Here is a 22206-nt window from a genome sequence, read left to right as displayed (position 1 = left end):
AAAAATCATCACAATAACCGCACATGAGTCATTGTGTTCAAAGTGGAAGCTGCCTGCTCTGAAAGCGCCGCTAGGAGGAGACTCCTCTCCACTTTCTGCTCAAGTCAGCGCTTTGCGTTTGGCCTTTGGTTGCATGATGCAGCATGGCGGCTTAAGTTCACCTTTTGAATGTCATTTCATGTTTGATATTAAGGAGCTTTAAGGGCTTGATCTGTCAAACGGGGAAACCTAATCCCCGCAGCGCACGTCGTTGCGGTTTCCTGTGCGCTGTGACATCATCATGCTTGTGCAAGCTGTAGCACCAAATCAAGATTTGCACTTTTCCTCTGACCACAGCGGGAACCGCATGATGTCGTTTTGTATCTTATCGCCAATTCCACAGGGTGCTTTATCTCACATTTGGCGTGGACAGTTGTTTTTCTTTCCTGTTTGATTTTCACCAGGTGTCCTTTTGTTTGGAGCCCAGCACCTGTATAAATTTGTCTTGGCCAACGGCAAAGACGTGAGATAGAATCATTTGGGGTCGCTGATGCCATTGTTGCTGCAAATGTTGCTAACACACATCAAGCACATCTTTTTATCTTCGAAACCTTTTCGACTGGTGCTGTGTTAATTGTGTTTTTGACATCCAAGTGTTGAAGCATTTTAGTTTGTCTTACATGCACACTTTCATCAAATTATTTTTCATTGATATTATTTGTATTATTATGCATCAATTACTTGTCGCAGGCCTGCAGGGATTTCTCTGTATTGATCAGACCGAGCTTGCCTTTCTGATGTATTTGAGCAGGGCCGCTTGTTGCCAGCAGAGGGAGACATTTCCCAACAGCTCTCGCCTTCGGGCTTCAACGCTTTCCAGTTTGAACTGAGCCAAGGCGTCAGGTGTTTCTCACTTGCGTATCTTTTAATAATTAATTCGTCCTTCCTCGATCTTGTTTGTTAAAGTAAAAACATGTTTATGTAAGGTCAAGCGTGAAATGACTCAAACCCAAATTTTCTAAAGGGACATTTTGATCCATGACATGAACAGTTGTCATGGTGATGACGTTGTTTCCAAACATTCACAAAAACATTCTCAACATTTGGGAGTCAGATGAAAAGGATTGTACGGACAGACGTGCAATTATTCGTGCACACATGACATATTTACAAAAATCTCCAATTTCGGCCCGAATTCCGTGTCTGGAGTCCCGGCGGGCGAGCAGCGGTTCTGTCTTTCAAGCATATGCTGGCGTGTTTGTGTTGACTGTGCGCCTCGGCCGCGACATGCTGTGCGATTGTAGTCGGACTTTTTGTTTGTGTGTGTCCACACGCCCGAGCGTCTGCGTGCGTTTCAAAGCCAGCGCCTCGGAGCTCGTAAAAGCGCCCGAGATGGTGACTCGCGGCAAGAGGTCGCTGACCCTTGCTTGCTGAAATAACACCGGTGAGGTGGGGGGTGAAGTGCCCCAGAGATGTGACACCAGCGTTTTTGTATTTTCAATCTGCGTAGCCTTTGTCCGGGTTCGGTTGTGCGTCTCTGTTTGGACAGCAGCCGAAGGGCCGAACCCCAAATAAAAAGCGTACAGCTGCTCAGCGGGTGTCGCACTAGTGCTGCCCAAGTGTGTCCATGCACATACCATCAAACCAAGCTCTCTTGACAGACATTTTGCAATACCGAGCGTCTTGTAGTCCTAAATATGGAGTAGGCTTACTTTTGCTCCTAAAAGGTGGGAACCAAGTGCATCATTGTCATCAGGCGTCCGAGTGACAATTTCACATAAGCGGTCGTCGTCAGTGCGACCTCCAGTAGACAAAAGGTACAATAACTGTTGTTTTAAAATATCCAAATCTTTCAATGTCAAATGTATGTTTTGTTATCCCCATGGGTCGAATTAAGAGAGGCTTGGGTTTTATCCTCTAACAAAAAGTATTAAAGTTGTGCTACATTCAAATGTCAACTCTGCAAATGAAATTCAATACCCAAACGAGTATGGAATAACTTGTCAGATGAGCTGCTGTCCTTGACCTGGCCTGGATGATTTCCCATTGTTTGCAGTAATTAGCCCGTCATTCATTCCCCTTGATGGCCTGGGCCTGAGTCTTGAGTTTCATTCTTTTGGGGGGTGGCTTGGAACTTGTCTTGAGCCTTTGCTCAAACATCTCCACAAACATTTCATGTTAACAACATGCGGTGCCAATGCGATTGAGCCATTATGTAGTCCTCTTTTGCTGTGTTGACGTTAGCCGAGCCCTCCAAAGCGCAGGTGTCCCCCTCTCAGCGGGTCGTCAACATTTGAACTCAATTGAAAGAAGGTCCATGGGAAAAAAGTCATTCTTCAACCGAATGAGAGGGGAAGCTGTGAACATGCGACGTGCTGGCACATGAAGCAATTACATTTTAGCCCGACTCTCACTCAGGCATGACAACCCCCCCATTTAATGTTTTCAAGGGGAGGGGGGTCTGAAACCGTGATGGAGGACAGTCAAACATTGTCTCTTTCTCGGTTTGACTCAGAGAATGTTTCAAGTGTCTAGGCTGCAATTAGCTCTTTCAAACCCAAATGTGCCTCTCCAAAACAGGAAATCCTCGACTTATGTACTTGTAATGACTCTGCTACTTTGTACTTGAAAGGGCTGTCTTTTATGACAAGCTTTAGGTGTTTTCCAAGCCGTGCTTAAAAAAATATATATCCAAAATGTATTTCCCAAGTTTGCAGGTTTTTCCAAATTTGAGCTGCTGGTGGAATATTTTGAGGACACGCCAAAGTGAATTGGCCTCTAATTTCCCTTGTAAATGTTTCCTCTTGACCGCTCTGCCAACCTGCATTGGATTTGTGCGAACCAAAGGAATTCTGGGAGCTTGAGGCGAATCATTAGAACGCAGGCCAAAACGTTGATTAACCCGGCCGGCCCACCAATAAGTTGTCTAGTTAGGTTCGCACACTGGCAAACGGTGATGCGGCTCATTGAGTCTGCTCACAAGAAAACTTGGCCCGAGTGTGTCTTTTCTCTCCCTTGCTTCTGGATTGGAATAAAAAAAAAAAAAAACTTTTTTATTTTCATTACAGTCATTTTTATAACATTTCAAGATTGTCATTAGTGTCAGAAGCAGTACCATTCATACAATTCAAATGTTGATCAAATCAATTCAAAAACTGTGTCACTGTAAAAAATGGCTCCTGTCAGGACTGGTTCTTCATGTCAACGTTTGTGTCTTGATGGCTCTGGCTTCCATCCTGTGCTCATTGTGATGCCGAAAAGAGCTTAAGCTACTTGCCAGTGATGTTGAGGCTCTCTGTCAACTCAGCCCGGTGGCTCGTTTGACAAACCAGCCCGGACAAGAACGTGAGGCCTCGCACTTGAACGGCATCACATCACATCATATAGAAGAAGCCTCCGCGAGCTTGGAAAACCGAGGTGTAGGTCACTTTTCATTGCCTTGACAAAAGGAGGAGGAGTCGCCAGAGGAAATACGGCGTGAGCCGCCAATAAGGAGCACAACTCCTCCTGCTCTCTCCCCCCTTTGACTATTTTCAATGGGCTCTTCTCCTCACTTGTCTTCTCAGCAGCAAAGTAGTGTGTGACCAGATACTGCGGTGTGTGTGTGTGTGCGCTTTGTGTGTGTGTGGAGGCAAGCGGCTGCCAGGACATGTCACAGCTCACTCGGGGACTCCGCTAATCAAACAGGTGGATGTGTACCCAAGATGAGGAGCCAAAGGGACATTTTGTTTTTGTTGACCCTATGTGTGGTCTGCTCTGATGCTTGGTTTTGGCCCTGGACTGGGACCACCACTTTGCCCCCTTTGGCCGGTCACGAAGGGTCCGGCAGTCCCACGAGTAGCGGGGAAATGCCAAGCGAGAGTATTGCGAGTACCGGGCCAGAGGTCATTGAAGAAAGAAGCGGTCAGGAAAGTGTCGAGAGGATTTGGCAGGTGACGACCGAAGCTCTTCAAGCGCTTACGGTCACGCCTACAGCGGCGCTCCAGCAAACAGCGGCCAAAGGCACCACAGAGATTTCCCCGAGCACAAGTGCAACCGGAAATGAAACAGCTTCGCTAAAAGGTACGAGTCCCGGGGGATGGACCGCTAATGGTGAAAGTTTTACAGGAAATGTTTCAAAAGTTGGCTCTACATTTGGACAGTCCCATTCCGCTCGTTTGTCTGAATCTGAATTTGCAAAAAAAGAGGAAGTTGTTAAGGGATCCGGATTGGAAAAGTCAGGGTTGTTTGAATCGATCATTCCCGGCTACTTTCACGGGTTTGACGGTATGGACAGGGGAATCTCTGAAGTTCATCATCCGAAATTTCAAACTCGTAAAAGCAGCAGCGGTAGTCGTGGGACTGAAGAAAGCCCAAATCTCGGTCGCGGTAGCTTGAGCAAATCTTCAGGGACTCTGCGGGGACCTGAGGACAAGCGACAAGTTACACCACCAGCGGAAATTGACATCAATCCACCTAACCCCGCCAGACACAATCAGCAGGTGTCATTTCCCACATTCCGAACACCCGCCACGTTTCGTACACAACCAGATCCAGACGGACCCGGTTTAGCTCTTAGCGTCCAGGACCGACTCAATCGCCAGGCTTTACTTCCAAACCGGGTTGTCACGCCTAGCCGTCCTTCAACGCAAACATCGCAAAGTCCGTTCAAGGGCGCTCACGCCTTTGTAGCTGCTGATCGTCGGACGCCGGCAAAAGGCAACATAGCCTTGACAATTAGCAAAAGCCACCGTTGCTTATTGGTGGATACTTCTCTTCCATTTTGCTCATCCATGCTTGGCAAAAGCTTTGTTGTGCCTAATCATCTCAACCAGACCGACTTGGATCAAATCCAAGTCTTCCTCAACGACTGGGCTTGGTTGTTGAGGTCCAAGTGCCACCGTGGTTTGGAGGAGTTCTTCTGTCTCCTGTCGCTGCCAAAGTGCGGCACTCCGGTGTTGCCTTGCCGAAGCTTTTGTGAAGGTTTAAGGGACAGTTGCTGGACGCTCCTGGACGAGGGACGACTCCCTGTGGAGTGCCACCAACTTCCAGAAGACGAGGATGATGGGTATCGGTGCTTGTCGGTTTTTATTTGCAAAGGTACCAGTTTTGAAAAGCCCTACCTTCCTAGTTTGTCTGCAGTTATGACCCAATTGACACACGCTTCACAGATTCCGCCCCACCTCACCCGGGAGCCCCCCTTGTGGAGAGGAGGAGTACTGCACACATTGCTGTTTACGGGATTGCCATTCTATGAAAGCATGCAAGCCTTGCAAGCAGTTTTTTTTTTGTGTGCATGCTTGTGTTCCCTTGTCCATTGAAATCACACACACATGACGTAAGATCTACAACCGCGTGTCCGATTCATCGTATGTCAATGCATGACCGAAGCTTTCTGTTGGACGTCTGCAAGTTGAGAGTGCAGCTGAGCTGTCTTTGGCTGTTAGAAATAGATCCTGCTTTGAAATAATGGCCCATGGTGATGACGAGCCGTCCGGGTTCATCCGTGGCACGCGACTGTAATCGCATTTGGAGATACAATTGATTGATGGTCGTAATCTTAATCCAATGAAACATACACGTATCTGCTGGATGAAAATCACGCATGCCACTCATTAAAAGTAAGACAGTGATTGAGATGTTTAGTGGCAGGTTTTGCAATGTGTTTCCGTGATGCCTTTAAACCACTGCGGCCACGCCTTCCTCCTTCACTTGATATCAGTAGGTCTTTTTACAGCATCGCTATCTTTCTCACAGCTTGTTGTGCTGACAAACTAAGTAGTTCTTCATATGAAATGCTGCGCAGGTTTTATGGCAACTCAAGTTTGTCAGTTATCGATGACTGCTTGGAAAGATGGAAACAACCATAAGTTTACAACCGCTGTGGAGATGCGAGGAGTACATTCTCCTCTTCGGGGCCTTAATAACCACCTCCCAAGAGCATTTAATTACAGCCTATCATCTTAGAATGTGAGCAGATATGGGGCCACCAAGCACAAACATGGATGTGGGAGACTTATGAGCGCAGAAATATTCAGCCATGTGATGGCATGTAAAGAAAAATCTGTGAATGTGATCTGTTTACTCTGGTGGGGATTGTCAGACAGGATGTTTCGACTTGGACATGATTACATCTGGTTGTTCGTTGGAAAGCCGTTCATGTCTTGGTCTCCAGGTACATGCAGACCTTTCTTAATAAAAAACTAAACATATCTGGCCCATTAAACTCAGTGGCCCATCTTTGTTCTTAGCGGAAAGTCTCCATGTGCTTATATATTTAGTTGCCAGGCGGCTCTGGCTGGACATTCTCCCAGCAATTTGAAAAGCCCAAGGATCCATTGAACAAAGATTGAGATCGGATCGCTCGACAAAAACGCCAACAAGCGTCTTTATTTGTGTTTGCTTTGGACCGGCTCTCAGAGGGGTGCTACTTATGGGCACAGTGCAGTCGGAGCTTTTAGTTGCCAGAAAGTCATCTTATCCCAGGGCTCGTGTTAGACTCTCTGAGAACTGAGGAAGTCGTGTACCCGAGGCTGATCTGATCTGAAAGCAATATTGTCCATGTCAGAAGGTCTGTGGGATATGACAACCCAAAGGCTTTCCAGATGATTGAAGGCTTTTCCATGGATTACACACAAGCCCAAAGGTGGACTCTCAGGCTGCATGCAACCTTTCTTCATTGGGGGATGCGCCATCTTTGAAAGTCGTCAGAAAAGGAAGAGTCTTTAGCGACACGACAAACGAGCACCATAAACCTGGCGCTAGTCCATTCACTGACCTCGGGGGGTGGGGTTTGTGTCATTGGTTAACAAAGGTTCTTGAGAATGCAAGAATGCCGTAAAAATGCTAATGGCTTACTTGGCGTCTCTCGTGTTGGCTATCTTGTGGGAGAAAAAACATGTTGATGAAACATTCAGTTGTTCAGACAATGTAAAGTTGCCTTCCTCGCTGTCTTTCAAAGGCTCAACTTGTTTCTTTGCCAGCGCCGACGGAAAAGTTTGCTTTCGGAACAGCATGCCGGAATATTCAGCCTTGTGTCGTGGGTTGTCGAGCACAAAGCAAAGCGGGACCCCCGGGTCGGGCCAAACACCTTGCGTGTTAGGATCTCAACAAAGCTCCACTGATCTCCAGCACATGAAGCGGCGGGGAGCCTTTGAACCCGCCAGCGAAGCCTGAAAACCAGTCGCCGGGCGGTAAACCAAAGCTTGTCTTCAAAGAATGAGAATCTTCGAGTGATGTCCCGTGTCAAAGCGTGTTTTGTCAAAACACCGGCAGGCATCCGTGTTTGTAATAAGTACTACAAGTTGGTCTGAAGTCGGATGTCAGACACATACACACCGTGCTCTGGGAATATTTTGTTAGCTTAAGCCCGCTTCGTTTATGATGTCGTCAGTCACCAGTCGCCCAGGGAGGGAGAGGGAGGGAGGGAGGAATGAGGTCATAGGTGCATGGGGCCCAGTTGATGGACTGCGAACAATGGCGCAGTGTCACTCGGTAGACATCAGGGACTTTCTTTACTTTTGTCTCGGGGCAAAAAATGGATGTCAGAGAAAAGCCCTAGATTTGCTTTGGTTTCCATCAAACTGGGCTTGTTTGGCTGAATTAGTTCAAAAGACACCGTTTGTATCTTGGCATGGTTACATTTATGTACCTTGCAAAATCAAACTTATACATAATCTCGCTCCAAACCAATGAGGGTCCGTACGTATTTACGTTATGGAGAACTCTTCACGTGTCTCGTCGGTCTTGACGATGTAGATTGTGTTCCCTTGTCATTCTTTCTCCGTTTGAAAATGCTTTGGTGATCTTCCATCAGACACACGACAATACTAACCAGCTACTAAAAACGACTCTAACCTTGTGCCCTGCCTGGCACGCTGCCCTCCCTGCCTATCTCCCTGCCTATTTCCCTCCCTCCCTCCCTCCCTCCCTTCCAGCAAGCCTTTTGCGTGTTTTCACGTCCACGTTTTCCCTTCCTTCTAGAAGACGGCGGCGTCACCCTCCTGCAGCTGATCGGGGATCCTCCTCCAAGTGACATCGCACGAGTTTACGGGCCTGACTCCACTCCCGGCTACGTGTTTGGCCCCGAAGTCAACACGGGCCAGTTGGCTCGCGCCCACCTGCCCAGCCCGTTCTACCGGGACTTTTCCCTCATCTTCAACTTGAAGCCTACGTCCGATCGGGGCGGCGTGATCTTCTCCGTCACGGACGCCACGCAGAAGATCATGTATGTGGGCGTCAAACTGTCACCCGTGCAGGGCGGGAACCAGAACGTCATCCTGTACTACACGGAGCCCGACTCTGAGCTGTCCTACGAGGCCGCCAGGTTCACCGTCCCTTCTCTGAGGGACACCTGGACCCGTTTTGCTCTCGCGGTGAAGGACGACAAGGTCATGTTCTACCTCAACTGCAACATAGATCCTCAAGTCCAACGCATCGAAAGGTCCCCTGATGAGATGGCGCTGGAAGCAGGCGCCGGGGTCTTTATCGGGCAGGCCGGAGGCTCGGATCCAAACAAGTTCCTGGTACGTAGAAAAAAATTCTGTTGCAATGCGGGATTTGGAATATGAAGAGGGCTAATCCAAACGAGGCGCAGGGGATCAAATCAAGCGTGGGAGACGTTGCAGCTGAATTCCTCATTTGATTTCATTGCTCAAATTAGCCTGATCTTAAGCGTGGGGCGACATCTCGGCAGCCGCCCAAACGTTGTGTGCGTGCGGGTAATTGGAGGTTCTCGGCGTGGCCGTCTAATTAACCCCTTTCATTTGTTTGCGGCACCTCGTTTGACCCGGACATCTGCAGGACCGGCTTGTTAAGCCGCTCCTTAGCCTTGGCCGCTAAAAGCTTGCACCCAAAGGTGGTCTCGCAGCAAGTTCAGTTCAAGTTCAGTTCACGGCGGAGACATTGGCAACTTCTACTGCTAAGTCAAACGTTGGCAATAAATTGTCAAGTGGCATTTTCTTTTTTTGTCGTGCCGTGTGTGGACAATTAGTTGTTCCGTGAATTTTGCTTGTTTATTTTGATTTTATTCTTATTATTAATTTGGCCTTTTTCAACCAGGGCGTGATCAGCGAGCTGAGGGTGGTGGGAGACCCCCGTGCGGCCGAGAGGCATTGCGAAGAAGACGATGACGACGACGACGACGACGACGACATGGTGAGTCCCCAAACTATTTCTTTTCTATCCAATCACTGATGGCAAATGACAGGTCTCAACGTACGTATATGATTTGGAACAAGTTGTCGATGAAGGTGAATAGTTTCTAAATGTACTCGTAATTGTCTCCATCAAAACAATGCACAAAATGTGTCCGTTTTGTCTTTTCTACTTTTGCTATGCTAATGGCCAATTTTTTTGCCAGCGTGCCCCTGTCTTGGCCTCCTTCATTGCTTCATTTTGAGTTCCACTTGCAGCTTTTGACAGTCTTGCGGCATTCTTGTCACGGTCGGTGCCTCGCCGCAGGCCGCCATTGATCTTGGCAGCTGTTTAACCTGCGTGGAGCACTCAAAGCACGACCGTCCCGGTTGAAGGTCTAACGGACGGCTTGTCAAGCGAGCCTCACGTGTTGTTTGTATTCCACTCGGGAGGAGGGCACATTCCGAGTTGAAATGACAGGCTTGTGATTACAGGATGGTTGCAAATCATGGCCTCACTCACAGCTGTTTTCCAGGGGAAACAACATCTTTGACAAAGTGACTTTCGGCGCCCCAGTAGGAGCGTGTCACATATTTACAAGCAGGTGGCAATGGCCGTGCCACTTTCCAGATGAGGGAGCATTTGTTTTGCACATGTGCAAGGCCTTCAAATGGTCCAAAAAGGAAATGCGTTGTGTGTGTTTGTCTGTCTCAGAGCTCGGGAGACGGAAGCGGTGATGCGGAAGGCAGACGGTTGAAACCATCCATGGGAAAACACACCTGGACGGTAAGGACCCGCTTTGGTTTGATATGCAGAAGAGATGAAAATTGCTTCGTTGGCCAGACAATCTCGCTGTCATGGTCTGCCTTTTTTGCTGACTTGTCTTTTGATTGAGCTTAGCTTTGCTTCATGTCTGAGGCCTGTTGAGACCTAAGGCCTAAGTCAAAATTTGCTTTGGGCATAAATGCAGAAAATCCACATACAAGATAAATAGTGCCAAAAAAGTCTAGCAAATAAGTGGTCCCAGTACAAAACCCTGTGGGACTCCACTTGCTAATTTCCATGCCAAAATCTTTTTTTAATTTTTTTTTTTGATTTATATTGATTTCATCTTGTCACCAACTCCCTGCTTTGTGTCTTGTTCACATTGTCACACCGTCAAATTCCACCAACACTCACTCATGTCTTCCCACCCTGGAAAGATAAGTAACAAGTCCCCCATGCCACTGCACACACATGCGTGTAGTGGGCGGGGCTGCTATGCTTGCAGAAATTCCTCATGTCTAGACAATTCTGCATTGATTCAGAGTCACTTTTACCTGTGAGTTTTCCCTCTGGCCAGTTTACTAGCATTCATATGAGCAAAGGTGCTATTGAAGATAACAGCTGCTACCAAATAACCCGCCTACCGTGATGTCTGTTCTCAGGCACTGGAACTTCTCCAGTCTGTACAACTCGGTCGGTCGGGCGTGTTAGGGCAAATGCAACACGATGAGGGGAGTTCAGTCAAACTTTCCATTTTGTCATGCGGGAATTTGTCCCGAGGATGCGTTTCCCATGACATCCTTGACAATGTCATTCGTGTCCTCCTCGCATGTGACTGACGTCAGGCGATGATTGATTTTCCGTCAAATCGGACATCATTTGAAGACGAGAAAAAAAACACCAGTATGCTCTCACGACTACGTATGTGTAGTGACCGCAATGAGCAAGAGTGTAAACTTGCATTCACGCTGTGGGATCTCTTTCACCAAGGAAACCGGACGTCTGCTTTGAAACTTTGGAGGTCATGCGCTTCAACAGCTCATTTCAGGCCCCCTGTTATGACGAATGCACGGCTGAGTGGCTTATCATCAAGTTAGAGTCAATAATTGTTGCGTGGAATTCTTAGCGTAGCAGTTGCTATGCGACGCCAGGGGCCAGGGGGGGGCCCGAAGACAACTGGTTAATTATCACCCAGAGCTCCACGTTGCTCGCTTGGGCTGCACGCTCTTTTATGTACATTCTTTGCAGATGACAATGGAGGAACGCCATAGGTGAAGAACAACATATTTGTGTGTGTGTGTGTTTGCAAGGCAGGGTGGGCGTGGGTGGGTGGGCTCGATCATTTCCTCGCATCCCCATTTTTCCACAAAGGAGCTGAAATGAGTCATGGGTTGCTCCTGTTGCTTCCCACTCCTGCCTGGTGCATTTGGGGGCTATTTGCATCCATAAAGCTGCTTCCAACAAAACAATTCTGGTTCATTCTGTGCGTTTGTCGGATTGGAGAGCAAACCGTGCATGAATGACATCCCCACTGCATGAAAGGTCTTAAGAGGCATTAGGACAAACTGCGCATATGGGGGAACAATAGTTTGATCGCAGTGGGGCTTGGGCGTTAATGCTGACTCATCATGTAAGATTATCAGTGAGTGATAGATGGACCGTGTTTTTACATGAGCAGCAGACGGCGCCGCCTGCGTTGAGGCCCATTCAGCAACCGCCGGTCGCCAGGCAAGAGGAGACGTCGGCTGTGAGACACGCAGGTGAGCGAGCTGACACACAACTTCACACAGCACCCGCCCGCCCGGCAACCGACTTACGTACTTGCTGGCGAAGCTCACCATCTAGTGGATATGACGATTGTTGCACTCTTCATGAACGTTTCCCAGCAGATTACACTTGACCTCACTTGGGCTTGGTCTCCTTTGAGAAGACTCCACATGATCCGATTGTGTTTTTGGTGTCCCTTCAGGATCGGTTGGGGCCACAGGAGAGAAAGGCGAGCGAGGAGAAAAAGGGGAGCGTGGTGCAGTGGGGCCCAAAGGGGATGCCGGAGACAGCAGATCGCAGGGCGGAGTTTCAGGGGGGAAGGTGCGGGAACCTCACAGCATTTCTCTTTTTTAGCAACTGTGCTTGATAGTTTTGGTCAACACAAATGTCAGGATATTGTAATGTTGTCATGTATAATTGACGTGTCACCTCCAATTGAATTTGACCTTGGCGGATGTTGATCAACCTTGTGCATTTAAGAAAAACCTTCATGACATTGCTGTTTTCTTCTTCATCCTTCTTCAGGGAGAACCTGGAGAAAAGGGAGCAAAGGTGAGTTGAATCTTTAGTTTGCACCTGCTTGCTAATGCTAACAAGCTTGAGCCTTTTTGTTTTCTAGGGCAACGCAGGTTTTGGCTACCAAGGAAAGAAGGGAGAACCCGGGCGCCCTGGCCTCCCGGGGCCTCCGGGACCGGCAGCAGACGTAACCGTGTGCAAAGAAGGCTCCGACGCTTCCTGCGTTCCTGGTGCTCGAGGACCACCGGGTGCCCCCGGTGCCCAGGGTCAACCGGGAGAAGACGGAGAACCAGTGAGTTTGGAAGAAAAAAAAACTCGCTCTGATAGCTGTGTAAACAGTTTTTCTAAGCGACACAACTATTTGTATACAAACGATGAACGAGTCCATTTCCCATCACAATGATGGGGCCAACTGGTATGTGGCCAGTGGACTCATCTCTGCCTGTCTAATTCCACAGGGCGATCCTGGTGAAGATGGAAAAAAGGTGAGTTGCTTTCAACAACCTGCACAGCATATTTGGCATCTTCCCTTCATCGTCTCTCAATTCAGGGTGCCGCCGGACCCCCGGGCTTCCCAGGAACCCCCGGCGATCCTGGGCTGAAAGGAGAGAAGGTAAGCTGAAGGGCTAAGGAGTGGTCATGAAGTCTGGCCCGGGACTCTAATGGGAGTGATGCGCGCAGGGAGAGCGCGGCGATGGTCAGCCTGGTCCCAGGGGCCCTCCAGGACCACCCGGCCCGGGAACCAGATCTGTGAGTGCATCTCCAGTTACGAGCACGTTCATTGATTGCGCCTATGTAACTTTACAATGGACGTCCCGTAGACTTATGTGGACATGGAAGGCTCGGGATTCCCTGATCTGGAATCAGTTCGGGTAAGCGAGCAAAAGTCTTACCGGGATTTCTTTCTGCTATTCCTCAGTTGTGCCGCATTGATACGTCATTTGGTGTTGCTTTTTGTTGAAGGGACTGCCGGGCCCACCGGGACCACCCGGCCCACCCGGTGTTCCCGGTCTTGCCGCGGCAAACACGGCATCGAGTTCGGGAGGAGTCGGACCGCCGGGACAAGATGGCCAACCTGTAAGCGGCGACACATTGCTTTTAGAATCCCCTGGTTTTGACGATCCGCCCGTGACGTGAACTTGTGGCCTGCAGGGCTTGCCTGGTTTACCGGGCGTTGATGGCAATCCTGGATCGCCTGGTCCCAAAGGAGAAAAGGTCATTTCACGCATTCTTCCCTTGATGAATTTATTTAATGCTAACATTATTTGTAATATTCTCTTTTATTCTAGGGTGACTCTGGTGTGCTCGGTCATGCGGGACCAGTTGGACAGAAGGTAAAGATTTAGTTCATTCCTATCATTGATCCAACCATCTATTTGAAGTTCATGGTTTTCAGCCGGCTGCCATTTTTTTCCTTCCTGGAATCATTCCCTGTTTTTTCTGTATCTTTTTCTGTCCATTCCACAGGGAGCTCAAGGGGATTCGGGTTTACCCGGACCAACAGGGGAGCCTGGGTTGGCCGGATTACCCGGACCGATGGGACCAGCCGGGCCACCTGGACCTGCCGGGCCACCCGGACCAAGATACCGTGTTGGGTTTGTAAGTTCTCGCCAAACAACATAAGTGGATTCCAAAAAGTGGCTGGCTAAATGAAAATATTCTAGCGCCAACGTTTGAATGGTTTGTCCTTGTTTGAAGGACGACATGGAGGGATCCGGTGGCATTTTCTCAAATGGGCTCCCTGGTGCCCGAGGACCTGAAGGAAGACAGGTCAGCCGCCTACTGCATTTCAACCAACGCATCCAAATCGTTCTTCTAGGCCATGAAATATTTTCTGAACAGAAATTGGAATGGTCTCGGAGACTACTAGACAAACAGCGGACTAATTGTAAAGAGAGCATCCAAATGTGGTTCTGAGTCCACTTGTTGCAATTTGTGACTCAAGCTGACCCAGTTCAAAAATAGAATCCGAATCAAAGCTTCGCTCAACAGCAAACTGGATAATCGCCCACCCGCCCTCATTTGGTGGCAGTAAATGCAAAAGTGGAAAATGTTTTGACTCAATCAAATGTGTGCCCTTAGGGTCCACCTGGCCTGCCGGGACTTCCGGTAAGTAACTTTATGGCCCCATCCTATTCTCCACACACTCCAACTTGAATCCTGGCAGGGTAAACCGGGCTTGCCGGGCCTGGTGGCTCAGAAGGGCAGCCAGGGTCCCGAAGGAAGAGACGGCCAACCGGGATTGGACGGCTTCCCCGGAATTCAGGTCTTTCATCTTTTTGGACTGGAGTATGCGTTTGTTTGCTTCCTTGACGTCTGCTGTTTGATTCTTAAATGTTCCAGGGAGCGAAGGGTGACCGAGGCGACAGAGGAGAGCGGGTGACTATCATTTCTCCAGCGATAAACGCCGTCTTGTGTTTGTACTCTTCTACGACTTTGTGATTATCTCACCTGCACGGGCGCTTTGTTTCAGGGTGAACCGGGCCGTGATGGAAATGGAGTCCCCGGACCGCCGGGCCCACCAGGATCGCCGGGACAGATGGTCTACCGACCGTCGGACAATGTAAAGCAAAGTCACCAAAGATTGGAGGTATCCACTATATTTGACTGTCTTCCCTGTGTTTGCAGTTTGACAGTGTGGTCGGCAGTGTTGGGCCTCAGGTGTGTAATGAGAATCAAATGTGGTGAATCGCGCCTCACCTGATCAAATTCTTTTTTTTTCTTTTGGCGTCAAGGGAGGAGGTGGCGTGGTGGGTCGAGCCGGATTTCCCGTAAGTGGCTGGCGCTACGCTTGCGTCTGTTCCATCTTGTTTGGATTCTGATCCCAACACGTTTTAAATTTGCGGTCCTGTTAGGGTCCAATGGGTCCAAAGGGTGACACGGGAGACCCGGGCCCTCCCGGTTACGGCTTTAAGGTACGGTCCAAGACTGACGGCGTGTGGTACCGTATCTCATGGCGGTGCTCTCTGCAGGGCGAGAAAGGCGAGCCGGGTGTGGTCGTGGGCCCCGACGGGGGTCCGCTCTTTTCCACGGCTCTGAAAGTGAGCCAGCTCGGCATTTGTCTCTCAAGTGTTTTGGCTTTGCTTTTCTGATGTCTTTCTACTCGACCTTTAGGGAGATCGGGGCTCACCCGGACCTGTGGGACCACTTGTAAGCATTGACACCTTTTACTATATATTTGTTCATGTTGGTACTAAAATAACCGCCTCAAAAATGTTGTTTTGCAACACAGCAGTTAGTCATTATTTTGTTATTTGTAATCAGTATTTTGCTCCACGTAGGGGCCGTACGGACCTCAAGGGATTAAGGGTGAGATCGGCATGCCTGGGAGACCTGTAAGTCAGTTGTTTTGTTTTTTTTCTTTGTACACCGCTGATGATGATGTTTGACCCAAAAGAAAATTTGCAATTCCGGTAGGGTCGCCCTGGTGTCAACGGATACAAGGGGGAGAAAGGAGAGCCGAGCTCTGGCTTTGGATACCCGGTAAGTGTTTTTTTCAACTTCATAAATCATAAGCCATTCAAAACAAAATGGAATGGTCTATCTTTTTAGTGAAAAGTCGTAACATATAAGTCTGCTTCTTCCATCAAGGGCGTTCCTGGTCCACCGGGACCGCCGGGACCGCCGGGACCTTCGAGCCCCCTGGATCGCTTCGTGAGTCACCAAATCATTTGAAGCTGCAAGCAGCCGACGAGCCTAAAGTCAATTTTGTTGTTCACAGCACTACGATGGCACCTCCAGGAACTATCCAGGTATGAATCCTTTGCCAGATCTCAGCAGGAGGTCCAATTTAGCCAGCTTGTTTTTTAGCCTGGACTGTCATGTCACAATTTTCAGCTAACAAAAGATGAACTTGATTGTTGATTGAGGAATTGAGGACATTGAATGTTCCAAACGTCTCCGTTCTTATTCTATCGTCCATCATATAACATTGAAGCGTGACTTCTGCTGTGAGCTGTTATATGATGGCAGTTGAAAATGAGCAGGTTCTCTTATTAGGAAGAAGTAGATGATCCCGTCAAAGAAGGAAGATTAAAGGAAGCTTTAAAGTTTCCGGAGACAAAAACGTTTTTCCAGATCGCTCACTCGGCCCGAGGAGGAGAAAAAGGCTCCATTGCCGCAAGATTAATCCGTCAAGTCTTCCTCCATTTGACAAATGAGCCCGTAAAACCCAAAATACGGCAAAATGAGAAAAGCCAGTGGCAAAGTCGGTTACCTGTGCAATATTGTTTCATAGCGCACTTTGTATCTCCTATTTTATTACAGCCGTTAAAGGAGAAAAGGGCGAACGCGGCCTCCCTGGCGTCCCCGGTAAATCCTGGATTTCAAATACACATCACATGATAACGTCCCTGACGCTGCACGTTTACCAAAATACATCTTTATTTTCAGGAACAGTCTCCGATTTTGATATTCACACGTTCAAGGTAAAGCGCACAAAGCCATCAAGCTCCTTGCTACAATATTGCACGCCGATGAAAAGCGCAGCTACAATGCTAAACTGTTCTCCCCAGAATGAGCTCAAGGGAGAACATGGAGACCCGGGAGTGAAGGGAGAAAAGGGAGAGCCCGGTGGATATTATGACCCTCGTTTTGGAGGACCTCAAGGGCCTCCTGGCAAGCCAGGCTTACCCGTGAGTTGAAAAGAGCATCGTCGTGCTGGAGACTTGAAGTCTGAGTTTTGTTTTTTTTTTCTCTTAGGGTCCAAAGGGAGATTCCATAAGGGGTCCCCCCGGACCTCAAGGTCCACCCGGTCAAGCAGGGATCGGTTACGATGGGCGTCCAGGTCCTCCCGGACCACCTGGACCACCGGGACCGGCGACCTCTCCTTCGCTGCCTGGCGCCTTTTGGCCGAGTCAAAGTGAGTCGCTGGAAATAAGCGCGAGGCCGAGATGCACTCGGAGAGCTAACAAAGATGTTTGGATTTTAAGCTGCCAATGTACCGGGACCTCCCGGTCCTCCTGGCCCACCTGGAAGTCCTGGACACTCATCTGGAGTAAGTCTTTAATTGATCCATCGGCACGAGAGTCTGATTGCTGACGGCTGGGTCGCCGGCGCCCGCGCAGATTACAGTTCTCAGGTCCTACGACACCATGCTGGCCACCGCCAGACGGCAGGCCGAGGGCAGCCTCGTCTACATCCTGGACAAAGCCGACCTCTATTTGAGAGTCCGCGGTGGATTGCGCCAAGTCATGGTACGCTTCATTTGCATTTGCATGCTCCAGAAAAAAGCTTGTTTGGAGAAAATTCCATGAATCAGAGAAATATGTTGTTTTTTTTTTTTGGTCAGCTTGGAGATTACCAACCCTTCTTCAGAGATTTGGTGAGTCTGCCGCCAGAAAATGTGCAAATGCATTCGAGATTCATTCCTTCTTCTTTCAAGGAAAACGAGGTGGCGGAGCTTCAGCCTCCGCCCGTCATCTCGTACCCGCAGTCGCACGGCCAAAGCAACGGAGCCGGCCACTACTCGCAGAGCGTTTCCGCCACGCGACCCGTAGAACCGCCCTCGCGCTCGCCGCCGGAGCCTCGCTACCCTCCGCGCTACGATCCCCGATTCCAAGACCAGCGGCACTCGGGGCAGACGGATGGCGGTCGGGCGACGGCACAAGCTGAGGATAGACGCCCCGTCACTCCCCAGCGACCCCTAGCGCACCCTTCGCTCCATCTGGACAAATCGGGACAGGGGGTGAGTGGCGCTGAGCAAACAGAAAACAATCATTTCTGCTGTCATCTTGACCAAGTACTTCTGCTTCATCAGCTCCATCTGATCGCCCTGAACGCCCCTCAAAGTGGGAACATGCGAGGAATTCGGGGAGCCGACTTCCTGTGTTTCCAGCAGGCCCGGGCCGTGGGCCTCAAGGGCACCTTCCGAGCCTTCCTGTCCTCCAAGCTCCAAGACCTTTACACCATTGTCCGCAGGTCGGACCGGGACACCTTGCCCATTGTCAACCTGAAGGTGAGATGCGACCGGCCTCCATTTGCATGCAAGCCATGCAAGACCTGAAGACAAGAATAGCTGCTAGGTGCTGAAACTGCGCCAATTGATGCTTCCAAGACTGGATCTGTTGCTGAGCTCTTTTTGGCTTCTCTCCCATGCAGGATCAAGTGCTGTTTGACAGTTGGGAATCCATCTTTGGCGACCAGGCCAGCCAAATGAGAAACAACGTCCCCATCTACTCCTTTGACGGCAGGGATATTCTCAGGGACAGCGCTTGGTGAGTCTTAAGGCCTCGATGGAGCGGTCGGCCGTCACCATCATTTCTTTCTTTCTTTCTTTTCTTAATATTTTATCGACCGATCTATTTATCACTTTACCCTTTTGATACGCAAAGAATGTAATAGTGACTACTTCTGCCGACGGTGTAGACGTGGGAAGGCACGGCGACGGCCAACGTTTGTGTGCTCTCCCTCAGGCCCCACAAATTGGTGTGGCACGGCTCGAGCGACAGAGGCCAGAGGCAAACGGACCACTACTGCGAAACGTGGCGGGCGGGCGAGCAGGCGGTGACGGGGCTGGCGTCGCCCCTGAGCGGCGGCCGCCTTCTGCAGCGCCACTCGCGCAGTTGCTCCAACGCCCACATTGTCCTGTGCATCGAGAACGCCTCCACCTTACACTCCCAAGCGTGAGGACGTGAGCAGCTTTTGCCTTTGTTCTCCTTGTCGCCGTCGTTTTTCTTTCCATTCCGTCGTAAGGTTGTTTTCAAGCAGCAGCTTTTCGGGCCTGGCAGAGGAGGGAGGCGTGCTTCTTTAACAATCAGCGCCAAAGAGATCTCCTCTTTTTGTCTCGGGGCCACATTTTTTCTTCTAAGGTTTGGGAAAAAAGAAAAAGAAAAACCCAAACAGTAAATACCTTGAGCATTTTTGTGTGTGTTAATTGCAATGTCTTTTGCCTTTCCAAATGTTATCTCCATCCTGTTATGTATTTTTTGGATGTATTGATCATTTCCACCCTTGTTTCCATTTGACGTTTGAGTTGTGGGTTACTTTTTGGGTACAGCACATACTGTTTTAAATTGAAAGAAAATATTTATTTTGAAATGAAGTTTTATAAGGACAAACAAATGAAACTAGAGCTTGCCCAGATGTTGTTCTTTTTTCTTTTTCTTTTCCTCCATCACTGTGCCTTGTAACCAGACCAAGCCTGCTTTCCATTTAAAAAGAGGCCACTTCCGTTGAATCTAAATGTTGATGTTAACGACGTACTCTGCTGCTACGATTGCTTTCCGGTGCAGCTTTTATTTGACGCCGCCAGTATTCATTGGACATTTTCCTTCAATACAATTTAAATCATTTTTTTGTAAGCGAGAGCAAGTGATTGACTTTAATCTGTGTTGGGATTTTGTATAAAGGTAAAAAAAAAAAAAAAAAAAGCAATATTCTGGTGATAAGACAACTTTAGTGCAACTGATGCTCGACTGAATCTGTCGTTTTTATTCTTCGTTTTCATCTTAACGCATCGAGCTGTACTCATCTTCAAGGCACTGAATAAATGTCTTTTCAAACGCCACCGTGACAATTTGATCTCACTCGTTTAAAAAAAAAAAAAAAAAAGGTCAATTAAGTTATGTTGACCTAACAAGTCCCTCATTCTCGAAGTCCGTGGCCGGCCAGGTACGGTGGAACTTTTTACGCGGTGGTTTAATGGCGAGCACTTTCGGGAAACTGATGAACACCCGCTTAACTCCTGAAAAGGGAAAGCAGCACAGCACTCCTCAATTTGCCTGAAAATATCTTGGTTGATATTCAAGGCTGGAGGTCTGCAAGTGAAGCGATTTTATTCAAATTAGGTCACTCGTCATTGGCCAATGCCGAAAAAATCCCCTTAAATCTCCACTTGAAAGTTCGTAGGAGTTCCATCATCGTATTTGATTAAGAAGATTAATTTGAATTATGCAGGGGTGGCCTCATTTGCCGGATACTTTAATCGCGTACCGCATTTAGGTGACGATTGGACGCTCGTTGGCAGCCAAACGAGATTACTTGATATGAATGCGAAGAAGCGCTAGAACATAATCATCAAATACCAAAACGTGTCGTTTCCATCCACTTTTTCATTTGGTAGAAATTGTGTGACATTCAAAGTTGGTTGTTAAATTCCATTTAAGGCTGCAGAAAATGACTTTATTTATTTTTGTATTTTTTTTTTCCATTTATTTATTTTATTTCGAGGAGGCAGTTCTAAATGAGTGCAGCCAATAACGCAGCTCTGCTCATGTTTCAGAGGTCACGCTGCTGAAATGTTCTCCCGAAGGGTCATTTGGCGTCCTCAAATAAATCAGTAAATGCAAGCCTCTTCCCATTTCCATTTCCTTTGACGTGTCGGTCAAACACGTCGGGCGGCCCGACGAAGGCGCCGTAGCTTAACCGAGCCAATTGGGTTGTCACAGCGGCATCACAGCTTGTGTCCAATTCCTTATTGCTTTTTTGCTTAAGTACAAGTCGCGTATTATCCTTTGACATCATCTTAACCGGTTGAGGAGAGAGAGCGAGAGAGCGGGCCCGCAGGCTGCCTGCCGTGTAATCGCCCACATCTGGCTTCGGTCGGAAGCGTTAGCATGCCGGCAGCCCGGGAGGAAGCTATATTTAGCGGCTCCTAAGTAATAACTAAGTAGAGAAAGAGAGACAGAGAAAAGCCATCCTGCAACAAGCACAATAGCGCAAGGTGACAGGCAGATTTTGGGGGAGTTACATAATTACAATAGCCGAGGACGTCCAAAGAGACGGTTGTCAGCGCGCAGGCTTTGCCATTCAATGTCGCAAGATCAACCGAAAGAGACGGAACCTTCCTCGACCCGACGTAAAGTTGGAATCACCTCAAAAACAAACATAGAGAAATAGAAATGAAAAGCAAGATTCACTCAGTGACAGCGCAGCGCCCCTTGGTTGTTGTTCCGCGGAGGATAAAGAATCCATGCATCTTGTTATATTGTGTCGATGCATCACGTTTGTCCGCGCCGACTTTTCGCTAGACAGCGGGTAGCACTCTCACACTTGTGAGTGATCTGGCATTTAAGCCTGTTCCCCCCCCCCCCTCTCTCTCTCCTGTCTTTAAATATTTGATGAGCAGAGTGTTATGAGGAGCCATGTGAAGAGAGGCTACGTCATACGTACCGTTGTTTTTGCTCGCAATATTGAAATTGCTCAAGGAATGTTCTTTCTATTAAGCTGGTTTCGAAATGTAAAAGATACAAATGAGGTGAGAAGACTAATGTATAGGATACACCGTATAGTAGTTGTGGTTTTTATTTGTATTATTATTCCATTAAGCTCGCTATTAAGACCAGTTTTTGCTGAAATGAAGCAATTTTGACATTCTTCGGAAGTCATTCAACATCGAGATGGCTTTTTACGTACAAATCAAATGGAGTCTCTGAATTGATGAGCGAAATCGTCGCTGAGGCAGAAAGAAACAAAGCCCAAACATTTATTTTCCTGAGGCAGCTTTTGTGCAACATGCAGGGCTTGCGAATCCTTTGCTAAATGTTGGCGGTGGAAACGAGCGGCTAACGCGGTAGCCGCTCGCTCCTTCACCTTCCACGGCTCACTGCTCATCAGTGCAGCCGGCAGCATATTGGATGTGACGTCTTCTTCCATCTTGGGATGAATTTTTGATGACTCTCGCTCTTGCGCTTACACGCAGATGGGCCTCGGAGCGGCCCGCCCCGGCCCGGCCCGGCCCGGCCCGGGGCTCTCAAACCTCTAAAGCTGCGACCCACTAAGCAAATGATCAGGACTAAATAGTGAGCAATCCGACTTTTGGAACGTTTCTCTCTATTTGGGTGACACCTGGCCGAGTGCTGGTCTTTGCTCGCCAATCTTCCGAGAGATGAGACGAAGAATATCGTCAAGCTGCTTCCGTTGCTCTTAACAACAAGCTATTGACAACTAATGAGTCTGGAAGCTTTCCAGCTTTCTTTCTTCTTTCCATCTCCAGCTGTTGTCATCCGAGCTGGCGGCCAACCAATCAGCTCCCTCCGGCCGCTCGTGCCTTGTTCAGGTGTGCCTCATTGTCTTGTCAATGTGTTTGGATTGAGTTCCTTGCTTTGGCTCCCTTGTTGTCAAAAA

The 22206-nt window shown here is 48.6% G+C and overlaps 1 protein-coding gene across 3 annotated transcripts in view; it reads left to right on the top strand.

The window, feature by feature from the left end:
- The window catches only part of col18a1a (collagen type XVIII alpha 1 chain a), a 30617-nt gene extending 10969 nt beyond the window's left edge, over positions 1-19648 (top strand). The window contains exons 3-42 of one of the 3 annotated variants that reach the window (XM_061287112.1): positions 7945-8483; positions 9019-9114; positions 9808-9879; positions 11537-11618; positions 11828-11946; positions 12151-12177; positions 12245-12433; positions 12600-12626; positions 12692-12754; positions 12823-12891; positions 12963-13013; positions 13105-13218; positions 13294-13356; positions 13431-13475; positions 13609-13740; positions 13840-13911; positions 14224-14250; positions 14309-14407; positions 14485-14520; positions 14615-14704; positions 14770-14802; positions 14877-14912; positions 14997-15056; positions 15114-15182; positions 15256-15291; positions 15423-15476; positions 15559-15624; positions 15733-15795; positions 15863-15893; positions 16408-16452; positions 16534-16568; positions 16656-16775; positions 16843-17002; positions 17073-17137; positions 17208-17336; positions 17432-17464; positions 17525-17827; positions 17900-18097; positions 18241-18356; positions 18555-19648. In XM_061287112.1, coding sequence (XP_061143096.1) covers positions 7945-8483; positions 9019-9114; positions 9808-9879; positions 11537-11618; positions 11828-11946; positions 12151-12177; positions 12245-12433; positions 12600-12626; positions 12692-12754; positions 12823-12891; positions 12963-13013; positions 13105-13218; positions 13294-13356; positions 13431-13475; positions 13609-13740; positions 13840-13911; positions 14224-14250; positions 14309-14407; positions 14485-14520; positions 14615-14704; positions 14770-14802; positions 14877-14912; positions 14997-15056; positions 15114-15182; positions 15256-15291; positions 15423-15476; positions 15559-15624; positions 15733-15795; positions 15863-15893; positions 16408-16452; positions 16534-16568; positions 16656-16775; positions 16843-17002; positions 17073-17137; positions 17208-17336; positions 17432-17464; positions 17525-17827; positions 17900-18097; positions 18241-18356; positions 18555-18768 — 3878 coding nt within the window. In that variant the 3' untranslated portion in view covers positions 18769-19648. Of the gene's footprint in view, positions 1-7941; positions 8484-9018; positions 9115-9807; positions 9880-11536; positions 11619-11827; positions 11947-12150; positions 12178-12244; positions 12434-12599; positions 12627-12691; positions 12755-12822; positions 12892-12962; positions 13014-13104; positions 13219-13293; positions 13357-13430; positions 13476-13608; positions 13741-13839; positions 13912-14223; positions 14251-14308; positions 14408-14484; positions 14521-14614; positions 14732-14769; positions 14803-14876; positions 14913-14996; positions 15057-15113; positions 15183-15255; positions 15292-15422; positions 15477-15558; positions 15625-15732; positions 15796-15862; positions 15894-16407; positions 16453-16533; positions 16569-16655; positions 16776-16842; positions 17003-17072; positions 17138-17207; positions 17337-17431; positions 17465-17524; positions 17828-17899; positions 18098-18240; positions 18357-18554 lie in introns of all 3 variants that reach the window. The other 2 variants (XM_061287111.1, XM_061287113.1) reach the window with 2 other exon arrangements.
- The last annotated feature ends 2558 nt before the right edge of the window (positions 19649-22206 follow it).

Source organism: Syngnathus typhle, linkage group LG9 (genome assembly GCF_033458585.1).
Source record: "Syngnathus typhle isolate RoL2023-S1 ecotype Sweden linkage group LG9, RoL_Styp_1.0, whole genome shotgun sequence".
Lineage (NCBI taxonomy): Eukaryota > Metazoa > Chordata > Actinopteri > Syngnathiformes > Syngnathidae > Syngnathus > Syngnathus typhle.
The sequence above is the reverse complement of the archived record's forward strand: the minus strand, read 5'-3'. Positions and strand labels throughout refer to the sequence as shown.